General features: G+C 28.9%; 1 protein-coding gene across 1 annotated transcript in view; it reads right to left on the bottom strand.

The window, feature by feature from the left end:
* Positions 1 to 3: 3 nt before the first annotated feature.
* LOC148312225 (serine/threonine-protein phosphatase rdgC-like) overlaps positions 4 to 14,563 on the bottom strand; it is a gene marked incomplete at its 3' end in the record, with an annotated part of 128,393 nt that continues 113,833 nt past the window's right edge. The window contains exons 9-11 of the mRNA XM_088277647.1: positions 3,777 to 3,813; positions 1,578 to 1,727; positions 4 to 48 (exon numbers count right to left, since the gene is read on the bottom strand). Coding sequence (XP_088133773.1) covers positions 4 to 48; positions 1,578 to 1,727; positions 3,777 to 3,813 — 232 coding nt within the window. The remainder of the gene's footprint in view (positions 49 to 1,577; positions 1,728 to 3,776; positions 3,814 to 14,563) is intronic.

Here is a 14,563-nt window from a genome sequence, read left to right as displayed (position 1 = left end):
TCCGGGAGCATTGCTTTCAGTGACTGGCGGACGGAGAAGAGAGACGTACTGAAAATCAAAATAAAAATATATATTAGTAAAAATTTATGTACAGGATTCAAGCTAACATTCACATAAAAAATGTCCTTAGTAAATGGTAAAACGAAATAGCATATGGATATTGAATATCTCATTTAGTGGTTATGATGATGTGGCGTTTCCATGAAATCTAAAAAAAGATTGACATTAAAACATCAATCTTGAATGAATGTCGTGCTATCCATATAATAGGCACATGAGCAATCCCTACCCTATTATTATGAAAATTTTTGAAAACTATGATATTTTGTGGGTTTAACTGTACAATAAAAAAAAAACAGAGAAGAAACACGCAACAATAAAATTTTCAGGCTTAAGATAGACATTAAGATAACAAATTTTCTATGTAAATTGCTGTCCTTTGGTCTACACTCATTAAAAACTGATGATCCTAAAGCTGAAAATAAATATAATTCAAATACGTAATTCAAAACACGACAAAGAGTCTAATAATTTTTGTCGACTATTACAGCTGTCTTTTATAATTCATGCAGTTAAAGAGATTAACGCCTTTTTTTACGAATAATCTATTTTTGTTTCAACGCAATAAAAAAACTATATTAATTACAAGAAACAATGATTCTAGATGCATACCAAAATGTTTGTAGTTCTTTTTAAACTTATAACATTAATGCAGTTGTTCAATTACACCAACACCTACTTTGCATTAGATATCGGCATAATCACATTTAAAAGCACTTAGCACGTTTATTACGTGAGAACGTACTGGCTAAATTAAGTCATGCGATAAAAGCTCCATATTAACCGAACCACGAAACCATTTCCCGTTGAGTACAAGTATCAAACCAACGAGTATGAACTATGATCCCATGTATGATGTTACACATATAATCACGCTTTTACCAATATCTACGTTTGATTCGTATTTACATTGTATGTAACTGATATTTAGTCTATCCTTGTATATTGAAGTATTGAAGATAGATGTATTTGAAATTATATAAAGTGAATATTTTGAAAATATCAAATTAGAGAACTATAATTGAGACATAAATTGTTCTCTAATAAAGACCTCTGCAATGCTCTCTTCTCAGTAATATTTCGTTACAAAATATAACGATTTAGATTTTTATATTTTTACTTATTGATGAAAACATCTGTATTCCTCGCAACGACTCATGCGTAAAGTATTTGTGTGAGTTTATTTGTGTAAAGAAATAAACTAAAAAAAATTATAATTTTTATATTTAAATATCATATTTTTACACAAAGTTCATGACACACCAATAAATAAAATCACCTATAGTGCTTAATTTTATATTGTTTATAAAATACTTAAGCAGTAATTTAAGATGTTAGAAAAAGTGGTATTTAACAAGTTAAACTTAAATAAAAAGTTGATTGTTTTTTATTTATTTCAAATAATGAAAGATGCTTCATACCAACTTGACAAAACTATAAATTTTGATGTTTAATACGTAGGGTAAATAATCCAGTGTCTGATCCAGATCTGAGTCTTAAATAATGCTTAGGCTCACCTTTCCCCGATCCAGACTTCGAATAAGGTCCAGATCTGTGGAGTCGGAGATTCCTCCATGCACCACCAGCACCTTGTTGTTGACCACCGTACCAAGGGGTAACCAGCGGTACACTCCTTCAATCAGCTTCAGAAGCCTTTCAGCATTGTGCTACAAAAAAATCAATATAATATTATTTTTATTTACAACACTAAATTAAAGACACTAACAAATAATCACAATTAAAAATAAAACGACAACAAACAAGCTTTTTCAAGGTAAATACCACTTTTTCTTAAACATATTGTGACATGTGTTTCGATGCATTCCAAATTATTTTCAAAAAGCTTTTTCTACTCTTTTTTAAAAATACATGTCTTTAAAATACATGTCTCAAAAACCTTAGCTTGCTTTTTGAGAAAATGTTTTTTTTTTAAATATTTATCATGTCAGGGCATTATGGAAATGAAATATAAAACCCATCTAGCCGAAATAACTGAAAATCTAAATTTACATTAAAATAAAATATTAAAATCGTAGAAAACATGTTATCACTCCTAATTCTCTAGTTCAGTGCTTCACATATATAATGAGACGCATATTGGACATCATTTAGTACAAAAAAAGAACGGTTATAATTGTTATGTCACGACATAATGTTTTACAAGAAATATCTTTGAAGAAAATAAATTACAAATAAGAGACATGGGAAAGGTAGTAAAAAGTTCTCTTCAACAAATATTATCAGAAAATTCAATGAATGTTACAGCACAGATAAAATCACTGGCTTAAGTTCATAATAACCATTGTTATTTTGGAGGAAACCAGAAATATTTTTCTCATGAAAATTTAGTCTGTAAAAGTCGAACGGTGTTCCACGAAAGATCGATTTCCGAAGCCTCATCACATTTTTGACAGCTGTAAACACTGGGTCAATCCGTGACTGAATTACAAAAGACTCGTGGTTACTAAAATGTAGACCTAAAGTAAAATTCATCATTATTTTTTGCTAAGATACACCATTTACGATTTTTTTTTGATATTCATCATTTACGGGCAACATTTTCGTATTAAACATGTAAATTGACAAAATTTTATGAATTAATAGGTTTTAAACGATCTGTATTACCCAAATTTTAAGCATTTATTTTTTTAATGAAACAATCATTACAATTATTTGCTTATTTTCAGTTTAATTCCAAAATAATTCCACTAATTTGTTAATATTTCTTATTTTTACATATACATCTGATAATTATTCACCCATGAAAAAACCGACACATTTCGTACACAAAAAATAATTATATCTTAAGTAATTTGTTTTGATCTTCGAAAACGTAACTACCTTACATGGAACTCGGATGCTTAAGATTTAACTTAAAGCTGCTCTATGATTGAGCTAACAGTCCGTTTCCTTAGACGAAATTTTTTATATTAATATTACAATGTAATTCTTGCCCAATTTTATTTATGATTTTCTAATTTCACATAAGATCTTCTAGCCTTGATTTGCACCATATGGTGCGTAGGGCATAGAATAGGATCCACGCTATATTATTTTCATCATTAATCACATGAAGGCAATGTAATCGGTCCGGCGCTCCAAATTCAAGGATCTAGAAAATGTCTCTCAGAAGTGTATATAAAAACAAGTACATATTTGTATTCAACGTTTTGTTAAAATCTCTTAAGAAAATGCAATTTAAGATTTAAAACAAACGAGTATTGTTTTTTATGTATAAACATAAACTATCTACACACCAACAGTGTCTAACGTTTCGAACAGTATCGGAAAGAAAGTTTAATTACGCCTAAATTTAAATCTGAAAGGAAAACAACTAGCAAAAAAATATTATTTTTTTACGTTTTTCAACTACAGGTTAAATTTTAAAAGTAAACTAATATTCACGAGTTTCATTAAGCGAATTTAATATTTTCGCAATTGATTAAAGAGGTTTATCTGCAAAAAAGAAAGTAGGGATGGGAACATAGTTATGAAAAATACATCTGGAGCAACCGACTAACCAATTAAAAATTAATGTTAATCCTAAATTTGTGATTTGTTTCACAGGTGGTGTTAAGTTTTAATTTTGAAATAATACGTGTCATGATATATTTTTTTTTTAAATAGTGGTATTTTCAAATAAAGTTAATAATAAAATAAAAAGAAATACTCTTATACAAATACTTATGTGTACGTAACATGAATGCTAATTTTACCTTGTATTTCTGGTGAACTTCCCTGATGAACCCGTATCTGTAAAAATAAAACTTTTATGAACAAATTTGCATACTTTATTCCACTAAATATTAGTTTACTTCAGAAACACTAGTTTCAAATTTTGCCGTAGAGAGTTGAGAAACAACGTTAAACTTGAATATTCGTAATTATTTTACAAATTTTATCTCATTTAAAATATAATTGTTTTTCTGTCCGGGCAGAAGCTGGGTTGGAAGTTAGTTTTTATACAAAGGTTACCATGTAATGTACTCGTTATTCTGCACATTATTTTTTTAATGAATTTGTTTTAGGAATATGCCGCAGACTATTTGTATCTTGAAAAAAATATCGTATATTAAATCTGTATTTTTTCCATTTTTTCGGCCTGTATTGTACCCTTGTATTATTTCGCAGGCCTAGAGACTCAGAAATCAAATTGTTTGGTACTCAAAATTGAGAATCGTCAGATCATATTTACCAGCGAATTTAAACTGCGATTTGAAATGTCTAACTACTCCTCTTCGAGGTTATCATATTTAACCTTTAAACTGTCTTCCGAGAAGGGTAATTAACCTCTAGGTACTTGGATATTTTTGTATTATATCCGGAGTTTTAGAAGATAGCAAGAAATGGGATGTTGCTGTAAGTGCTGAGACGAGTACTGTCCCTTCAGTCAACGGATACTCCAATACTTCTAGATTTCCAGTAGTATTTTTTTTGTTTTCTTTACCAAAATATTATGTAAGGATAAAAGATTTTCATCTGGAAAAAATATTTACGAATATATTATTTAAGGTATGTTTTGCATTGCTTCCGCAAGGGTCACAACCCTCAGTAATGAGGACATAGAAAAATAATTGCATTTTTATGATATTTATATAACTTAAAAATCGACTACATAGTATTTTGTAGAAATCCTTATTTTTCATGATATATATTATATATGAAAACAGGATGACCAATCCTGCTCTCTAGATTCTTGGATCTGGGAGTGAATCATGTATTGTAAAATACATATGACTTTTGTGAGGAAATATCTACTGTCTGGGTAAGAAAACCGAGTAATCATAGATACAGTAAAAAAACAGGTTAAGGAGAATAGCAGTGATACTATGGGGAAAAAAACCCATATTTGTATAAGCTCGTCGAAGTTACACAAACTAATTGCTGTATGTATGTGCCTACAAAATAAATTCCACTAACCATTTGAGAAAGATCTGATACAATTACTATTTGATGTTTTCACTCTACAAAAAAAATGTTAGGGGCATCGTTGATAACGTTGAAAAGCAGGTGCTAAGAATGGTTTGGTACGTAATTTAATAAATGTGAAAAAAAACATCGCTATGCGACGATTTTAAGACGTAAAAGATGAAAAAGACCGAGAGTAGAAGATTTGGTACGATCAAGAATTTCAGTTAGTTGAAAATTGAAATTAAATTGGGCATACTTGTTTTGAAAAAGTACAAAATATTAATATTTATACACAACAGATTTTTGAATTGGATGTTAAAACAATTAAATTATATTTCAACCAAAATTTAATTGAGTAAAATTAAGTTAAAAAAATAACTATTATAAAATCACTGCATACTAAATAAAATTTAATTATGTAGTCAACAGCTTTTTTTTATGAAGAATAAATTACTTTATAATAAGCTTAAACGTGATTTTTAAACATATTTTAAAAGGTTTATTTAAAATACTTTATACAACCATAAAATCTCTGGTATTGATTTCCATTAAAAAGATTGTTATTTCATTCACTCCTTTTTGAATTGTCCCAGAATATACTTTCAAATAATATGACAAAGAAACGAGAATACCCTTTAAAAACTGTCGAAAAAATGAGAAATTTCTCATTGTTAGAAGTGTAATAAAGGGATGATCTACATCAATCCTTTTTATTTAATTAAAAAAGGTTCTACTGTTATCTAGCACCATTTTGTGCAAATAGCATGTTCAGTCTTCTTTAAATCAAGTAAAATATTTTGAAACATTCGTTTCAAAAAAATGATCATTGCAACCACAGTATGCGTTTAATTGGTTTCAACAAAATTTAATTTAATTTCAGTTTAAATTGAATGTAACGTTTTGTTTAAAAGCTACATTTAACGAGAAAAACGTGTTGGTTGTTTGTAAGTATTTTTTAGGGTAATTCATGTTAAGGGGATACAAAGGCGATCAGTTCTATTACTATGGTTTGCACATGTCAGATTCATCAGAAATAATTCTGATGAATCTGACATGTGCAAACCGAGATCTCAGCTAACTTACGATTTTTAACCAAAGATTTCAACAAAACATCAAGTTTGTTCATTACTAACAACATTTATAACACTTTTTAAAATTTCAGTATCAGATAGTCAATAGTCTATTAACTTACAACCCGTTATTACGGGTAGAATGGTAAATATTACCAGCCAATGACAGGTTCTATGCCACGTGAACCCCAGACAACCGCATCTATATAAACTTCTTCACTTTTCTTGGGATTAAATAAAAGATGCATCTAAGTGGTTCTTGATGAAAATTCTAGTATGTATTTGGACACACTGAAAAAAGTATAAATCTTATATTATATTTATCGAATCTCATTTAAAACCCCACGGTTTAACTACCTGTATAATTTTTTGATTATACGATGGAAGTAAATATAGTAAAAAATATATATGTTTGCATGAGACGTCAGTCCTTAGTGCATGTTGTTCTGCAATCCTTAATGTTGGTCCTCGGGTCGACCAAGCTCGCATGTAATTAACATTTGTGTAGTTGTAAACATCGACCAAGCTCGCATGTGATTAACATTTGTGTAGTTGTAAATATGTGAATACGTTTATGGTATTGACTTTTTTTTTGTCTCAGTATTGTTTGCATGCTGTTGTAGTGATTGTCCTGACGAAGAGAGGGGTTCTTCTCGAAACCGATAGGCAAATATTTTAGTGTGTAGTTATATATTAACAAAACTTACATTTTTGAAAAGCGAAAAATTTATTTACTTAATTTTACCACTCTTCATTTGGAAATATTTTTTTTCAATAGTTTTTGTACAGACTGACTTATATCAAATTTATAGCGTTATCACCACCTAGCAAAAAAATCAAACCGCTCCTACTTTTTGTGCTATCTTCCCTTATCGTGTGTTCTAGAAAAATGGCTGCACTTTTTATGTCACGAAGAAAAATAAAAATATATTGCCTTCTTTAAGGATTTAGATAAATCACGGTTTCAAATTACCCCATAAATTTCGCAATAAAACAATAAAGATTGATCTTAACTTCGACATACTTCGAGCTCGTTCTAAATTCCTGATTTTTCTTTTCGAACTCTAGCTTCGTAATACATTGTTTCTTAGCAGTAAACCCGCCACAGTGATAAAATAATAGCACCTTTAATAAATTATTTTTAAAGTTATATAACAATTTTTGTAAAATTTTAACAAAGCACGTTTCTGAGTTATAATGGTATATTATTACTGTTTTCTGGGATTCTGTTAAAAGATAAACCAAAAGAAGAAAAGTGAATAACTACTCCCCTTATCTTATCATCATTTAATTCGAATCATAATTTTTTCCATTAAATAACTAGTAACGCGGTACCAGTGTGTTCATTTTTTTTTTTTTTTAAGTTAGCTTCTCCAAGTTTAACGATTTTTTTTCTATAAATATTTTAAAACAGTTCATTCTCATTTGAATTTACTATAGTGTATATCATTCTCGATACTTACACGGTTTGATAGTCTTTGGTAATTTAAAATAGTTAAGATATCTTTTTAAAATAATTTTTTCTCTCCCCCCCTCTCTCTTTACATAAATTTATCAACACAGATTAATTTTTAATATTATAATCCAAATACAATGTCCAACGCCAGTAACCTCAAAGGTAGACAGAGAAAATAGACTGCCACACTACCTACTCTGTCTTTACAAATATTCTTCCCTTGTTCCTCATTCATGTATCTCCTCATACATATCCGTGGATTATTCAGACTTCTGTGACCTGAACGCTTTTGCAAGTATTTGACATATTTGGTCATTCCAAATTTTCCTTGGTCTTCCTCTGCTCCTATTTCTAACTACATTTTTTTTTCACTCATTCATTTCACATGTCCAAACCATATCAACACTATATTATTAATATAATGGATAATGCTTATCTCAACTTTGCATGTTTTTCCTTATTTCGCGATTCGAACATATATCATACATCGTTTTGAAGCACATTCCTCTGAAGGATCGTATTTTGACCGTATTCAGTTTATTTTCATTCTTCTTTTGCTTACTCCATGCTTCACTTCCATACATAAGGGTTGCAACCAAAACTCCGTTCAGTACTCTAATTCCAATTAAAAGACATTAATACATATTTTACGTTATGATATGTGAACATAATGTTTGTTTTTAGACCAAATATTGCCATGATTTTTTTCTTCATAAGAATACTGTTTTAAACGGTCGTTTTTGCGCAATTAAATTTTACCATGATTTGGAATTAAACCCCACAATATTGAATTCTCTCAAAATTCATACAGAATAATGTCTCTTGGAGGTTTCAATATTTTGCAAGTACATGAAGTTTGTGTAGCGCGTATATACCATATACCATATGTGTTTCCAACATCCCGGCATAAAATCAGTTTTATAACCACTCACGTGAGAGGATTGTCATATAAATTCTCGTATCAAATGTCAAAGGTAACGAACATCCAATAATTTGATATTATTACAAAAGACAGGTCAATATTCCTTTTCATATTTGTTTAATAAATTTGATGCAAATCTTCCCAAAAAAAAATTTAATATATCATATTATCAAAAATGATGCGTGTTTTTTCGCCTCTGTAGGCATAGAGAATAGAACGCCAAACCAATCTGTCTTGGCAAACATTCTTCGCTTCTTCCACATGCATGTATCTGCTCATACATACCCGCCGATTATTCCGGCTCCTGACTTGACCACTTTCAAGTATTTAATATATTTGGTATACTAAGTATTCCTTGGTCTTTCTCTGCTCCCATTGCCAATTACTTCAGCCCCATAAATTAGTTTAACCGTTCTGTCCTCATTCAATCTTTTCACATATCAAAACCATCTCAACACAACTTAATTGATTGAGGATTGATTTATACGAGCACTAAAACAATGAAAACTATTGCAATATTTTTTTTAGGTGAACACTGTTGTATTATTTTGTTGTTCGTTTATTTAAATACAAAATTAGAAATATCAACGATTTGAAAATTAAATTTCCTTTAAAAAAAATCAAAATAATACTTAAATAATAATAAAAAATAAATTTTATTATGGAAAAAATAATTTTTTACGTATTTTCAGTACTCGTATTAACTCACATTTTAATTATTTATTATTGAACCGTTATAGCCTTGTGCAAAAAAACTTTTTTTTTCGTTTTTGGATGAATATTGCGTATCTTTCTAAGGTTTAACGATTCGCCAAATTGGATATATATAATGGTCTACATGAAAGGATAATATCGGCCAATTAACTTAACAAACCGTAGCTACATATTCACAACACGTTTGTACCAAGTAATTTGAAAGTGTGCCAATTAAAAACCGATTTCAATACAATTTCATTTTATGTTGTTTTACATTGAAAACCTGAACATGTGCTTTAATTAAACAGCAGATTAGACCCTTTTGCAAATAATACAAGTCAGCAGATTTAAAGCTAACAGTCAATACCGATATGGGAGAAAAATTAGTGTTTGTTCGTTAAAAAAATGAGCTGATTGTATCAGCTTTTTTATAGTTTAAATTAGGCTATGTATTTTCAGTGTCCAAATCTTTATTCACAAAGTTTGGGTTTGTCTCCATTTAGGACTTATTTATATTGATAAAATATGCTAAATAATTTGGAGAGAAATTATTTACAATTCATTAAGGTCTGTGATCATTAAAAAACTTACTTTACTCAACCATAGATTGCTGAGAATTAGAATGTAAAAAAACGAGTCAATTATAGCATAATTATTACATCCGATATTGTAGTAATGTGTTTGTCAATAATGCGTACAACGTTGAATGTTATAGTGTATAAATTGATCATTTAAACCCGCCAGTGATATGTTGTAAGCCCTGTAAATACCCAAATTTCCATATAATTCTTCATCAAATTGAGAAATCATCATTTTTTCCGCTTAAATTTCATTTAAAAAACTTAAGTCCATAATGGTTACTTGGAAACATAACATTTATTTATGATTTTCAACTTTACTAGTTTATTTTAATTTAAATGTTGCCTTAATTTTTTTTTATTATACTTAATTGCAAAAGAAGGGGTATCTTTCTTGAATTTTTAATTTTTCACTGCATTTATAACATATTGAATTGCTTTCATTATTTATAAGCGCCCATTTTTAGCGCTGAAATGAACTTACCTTTCTTTAATGCTAACAAGAGTTTTTTTTACAAGACTAAGTTTCCTTAGTCGTATTCAAAACATTAATTTTTAATATATTTTAAAATATATATTATTCCATCCGAATTTATTCACCATTTTTTCGTCAAATCAGTACAACGGCGCTTCTAATTAATTGTAAAAGCTCCACGTCACATTTCAAGAAAGTCCAAAATTGGAATTTTGCTACTTCCTGACTTTTACCTTTATATTTGAACAAAATAGGGGTGTTAATCATTATATTATTAGACACTTAGACTATAGAAGGGAGAGAAGGCGGACACATGGTGTTCTGATTAATTGTGCTAAACGTCAACATTCTGTTACACGGTGACACAAGACATATGTTCCTTGGAAGTGAGTACGTTATTAACACATTACTTAGTTACCAACCATTATTTAAAATAAGTACCTTTATCGTCATAGTGATGAGAATTGTTATCAAAATCCTAATTCAAAATTGTACAAGGTAGAATTTTCTACTCGGAAGCCAGTTGGTTTTTAACCTTTGAGATTGTATGGACAAATGGAAAAATAAATCAAAATAAAAAAATACTCACTTATATTTTTTTGTAAAAATTGACGTTGATCCAAAATGGTTTGGTTTTGAAAAAATACCAGGAAATAAGCTAATGCAGTAATAAACACGAAAAAGTGATATCACAACCAAGGCTCATTTGCACACGCTGTGAAATGGGAGTGCATGGTTTATAATCGAGTAAACGTATTTTTGGATGTATTTTTTTTTAATTCATGCATTTTTTAAACATAGTAAACTGTTCTCAATATTGTAAATTTTTTATTTATATTGTATTTATCAGAAGAAGAAAAATCAGTTAGTAAAAAAACATGTGTAAATATCGCTTTAACATTCTTCCCATAGTATTAGTAAAATAATTCAGCACATAAATGGTTAAAATTACAAAGCATTTTAATTTTCATCTATTTATTTAAATTTACCAACGATCACAAAGCCAAATAAAGGATCCAAAAACAGTTGAATTACCGACTACATACGATATTTTTTAATAAACGAATATATTAATCAACATGGCCATCGATCTTCTTTTATCTTCCCATCGATAATAATTGTATTTTTCGTCAAAATTTGACGTGAATCCATATTTTTTAACAAAAATTTGGATACACTCCAGTTTTGTGGATAATACAATACAATGATCCTTGTTATAAAGTCATAAAACATTTAGGACTATTTTGAATATTTCTGTTTCCGCTTTCCCTCGGGGAATATATTTGATGAATACAAAAATATATTTTTGGGGACATGACATACCATACATATATACCTACAGAGAACAAAAGTATCTAACCGAAAAGAGGGTCAATCAATACGATCATAATACCGATATTATATGTATGTATAAACTTAGATTTCAACAAAAAAATTATTAATCACTACATTTAATATTGCAAAAGGTTACTTAAAGCCGAAATGATATCTACTGAAAATTTATAGCCACTTAAAAAAAAATGTTTCTCATGGGAATACATACGTTTTAAAACCCGTATTAAAAAATTAAACTTGTATTTTTTCTAGTTATCTATGTATCTTATTCACCACACTGTACGATGTGCATCCAATTTCAAATCATACTGTCACTGGAGCAGTTATTTACCATTAAGGCATGTCCCATATGATTATTTGGTCACTGCGCTCATGTAACAAATATATCACCTGTCAACCGCTAGACGCCATTTTCATTTCTACTGACAGAACATTGTTTTTTTTTGGTTCTCCTCTGAGAGAAAATGCCTCGCCGTAAATCAATTGTGGGTGGATCGGCGCTTTTGGATCTAACCGTGCGTTTTATAGCCAACCGAAAGACATTCATTCGGTATACAGATGTTATTAATATATATACATATATACATATACATATATATATATATATATATATATATATATATATATATATATATATATATATATAAATATATATATATATATATATATATATATATATATATATATATATATATATATATATATATATATATATATATATATATATATATATATATATATATATATATATATATATATATATATATATATATATATATATATATATATATAAATATATATATATATATATGTGTGTGTGTATATAACATATATACAGATATGTGTCTATGTACTGATAGATTACATTGCAGGGTGCAAATAAATTTTCCTTCAATGATGCCTAAGGGTTGACTATTAACCGGAATAATGATTTTCATCTCTCTCATAAGGTTTATTTACAGCAAAATTTACTTAATACAAATTTACGTAAGGAAATTTACGACATCATACCTATTTCAACCTTATGGATTATGTCGCAAACGTATAAACCCTCACAAATTGACCATTATATGAATACCTATCTGATACCAAATCCGAAATATTAATATTCACGAATAAAGAAAGTTGTTTTAAGTTATTGTTAACCTCGAAGCAAAATGTAAATTGATAAATTAACGAGATTCTTACCCCGGTATTCACTTAAAATCTTGAATTGACTCAATCCATTTACAATCTAAAAATTTCAAGTAAATATCGGCCCTCTGTTCTTCATGCATTGAAAGTAAAACAAATAATTACGAATGAGGGGTGTCGATAATACTAAGGACCGAAAAAAGCGGTATCAACTGTAGTCTTATACTGCTATAATCATTCCCCGACAAGTTATTTTCGTTCTCTGTATTTAATACAGTGTGTGACATCAAAACCTTTTAGAATTTTCACTTTCTGACATTTTCCGCTCTAGTCGGATGAAAAGCTAATTGATTGAATACCTTTTAATGAACCGTTTGCAAATGAATACAATTTCCTTCTCTGACGTCCAACTGGCGCCTTCCTTCAGGTGATTAAATCACTTGAAGGAGAGCTTATTACTTGATTTAAAGAAAAATATTTACTTTGATAATTTTGTACATTTTTTCGTTTCAATAAGCAAAAATTATTATTCGAGCTTCTACTTATTACTATGTCAATTATATTCCTTTTTCATAATTCTAGTTTATTTCTAACTCAATATGTTATCCTGAGTTACATTAATTCGATTACCTGTTGTATGAAAATAAATTAACAAACAATAACTTATTTCAATATTCAACGAAGATTCTTCTAGAAATTGGAAATTTATAAACAATGAAATTATAAAACTTTGTGATTTTCGAAACCAATTACATTTTTATAATGAAATACGGCACCTCAAAATGATGTAATGTGAACATTTTTTTAAATAATGTATGAGTCAACAAAAAGAAAATATTATAAATTGATGCTCTCATATCGATAGTAATGAATCGTAATCAGATCTTTCAAACTCCACCTGTTGTTTTGAAAAATTGAGGTTATTTATTTTATTTATCGGAGAAAAATATGTTAAATATAAAAAATAAGTACTGCTTTTTAAACTATCTTCATGTATTCTTCAAGTCTTGGAAATATTACAAAAATTGTAGCTCTCAAAAACATGAAAATATTTCATTAATAAATAAAATTGAAACGTATACTTAAAAAAATCTACGAGATATAATAAACAAGATTTTTTTTCTTCATTTCCAACAAACCCATAAGGATTGATTGAAACCCTCTTGCTTTTCGTTGAAACAACAACTTGGATTGTATTTTCATGAAATTTGGTTCACAAAGCTTCAATTTAAAGTAATAATAAAAATCCAATATTCTTAAAGGCCCTTGAAACCTTTTAGATCAACGCTAGAATTGATTAAGGGCAAATATTGGAGTTTTAGTACTTACAGCATAGAAAAGGTTTTTGTACTTCAATAATAATACTCGAACTACTTAAGCACTATTGAATTTAATCGATCAAAAAATGATAAAATGATTTGTATGTAAAATCACAGTCAATTTTTACCTTCCAAAACCGGTTAAGTGTGAACAATACGGCTGGTGGTCTTTTGGTAGACGGGCATCTGGCCGAATAAATCTGACGGAATAAAATGATTTACCCGACCACGCGACGCTGTGGCTTAGTTTGTTTAAATGGAAACAGGAGAATATTTAAAGTACGTACATATTTATAACATGCTTTGATGTAAAGAAAATGAACAACAATGCAAACCAAAATACTGAAAGTGACGGCCGCCATTAAGAAGCACGCTGTCCACCATTAGCAATGTTTAATATTGTGAATGATGCTGTAATTTTCAACAAATGAAGCTACCATTGCGGCGATAAAAATTTGTTTAAAAAAACATTTCTTTTCCTGTTACAGGTAAATTCAACTGACCAAAACAAAATTGTGGATATTAAAATATGCACGTACTCAAAAGCAAAGTCGTGACAAATTTTTAAAGCAATCGATGAATTAAGGATTTCAGATTTTGAAAAAAC

The sequence above is a fragment of the Brachycentrus maculatus genome, unplaced genomic scaffold (genome assembly GCF_059751285.1).
Source record: "Brachycentrus maculatus isolate JH-2025_06_01 unplaced genomic scaffold, ASM5975128v1 h1tg000049l, whole genome shotgun sequence".
In the NCBI taxonomy this organism is placed as follows: domain Eukaryota; kingdom Metazoa; phylum Arthropoda; class Insecta; order Trichoptera; family Brachycentridae; genus Brachycentrus; species Brachycentrus maculatus.
Note: the sequence above shows the minus strand (reverse complement) of the source record. Positions and strands in the feature narration are given on the sequence as shown.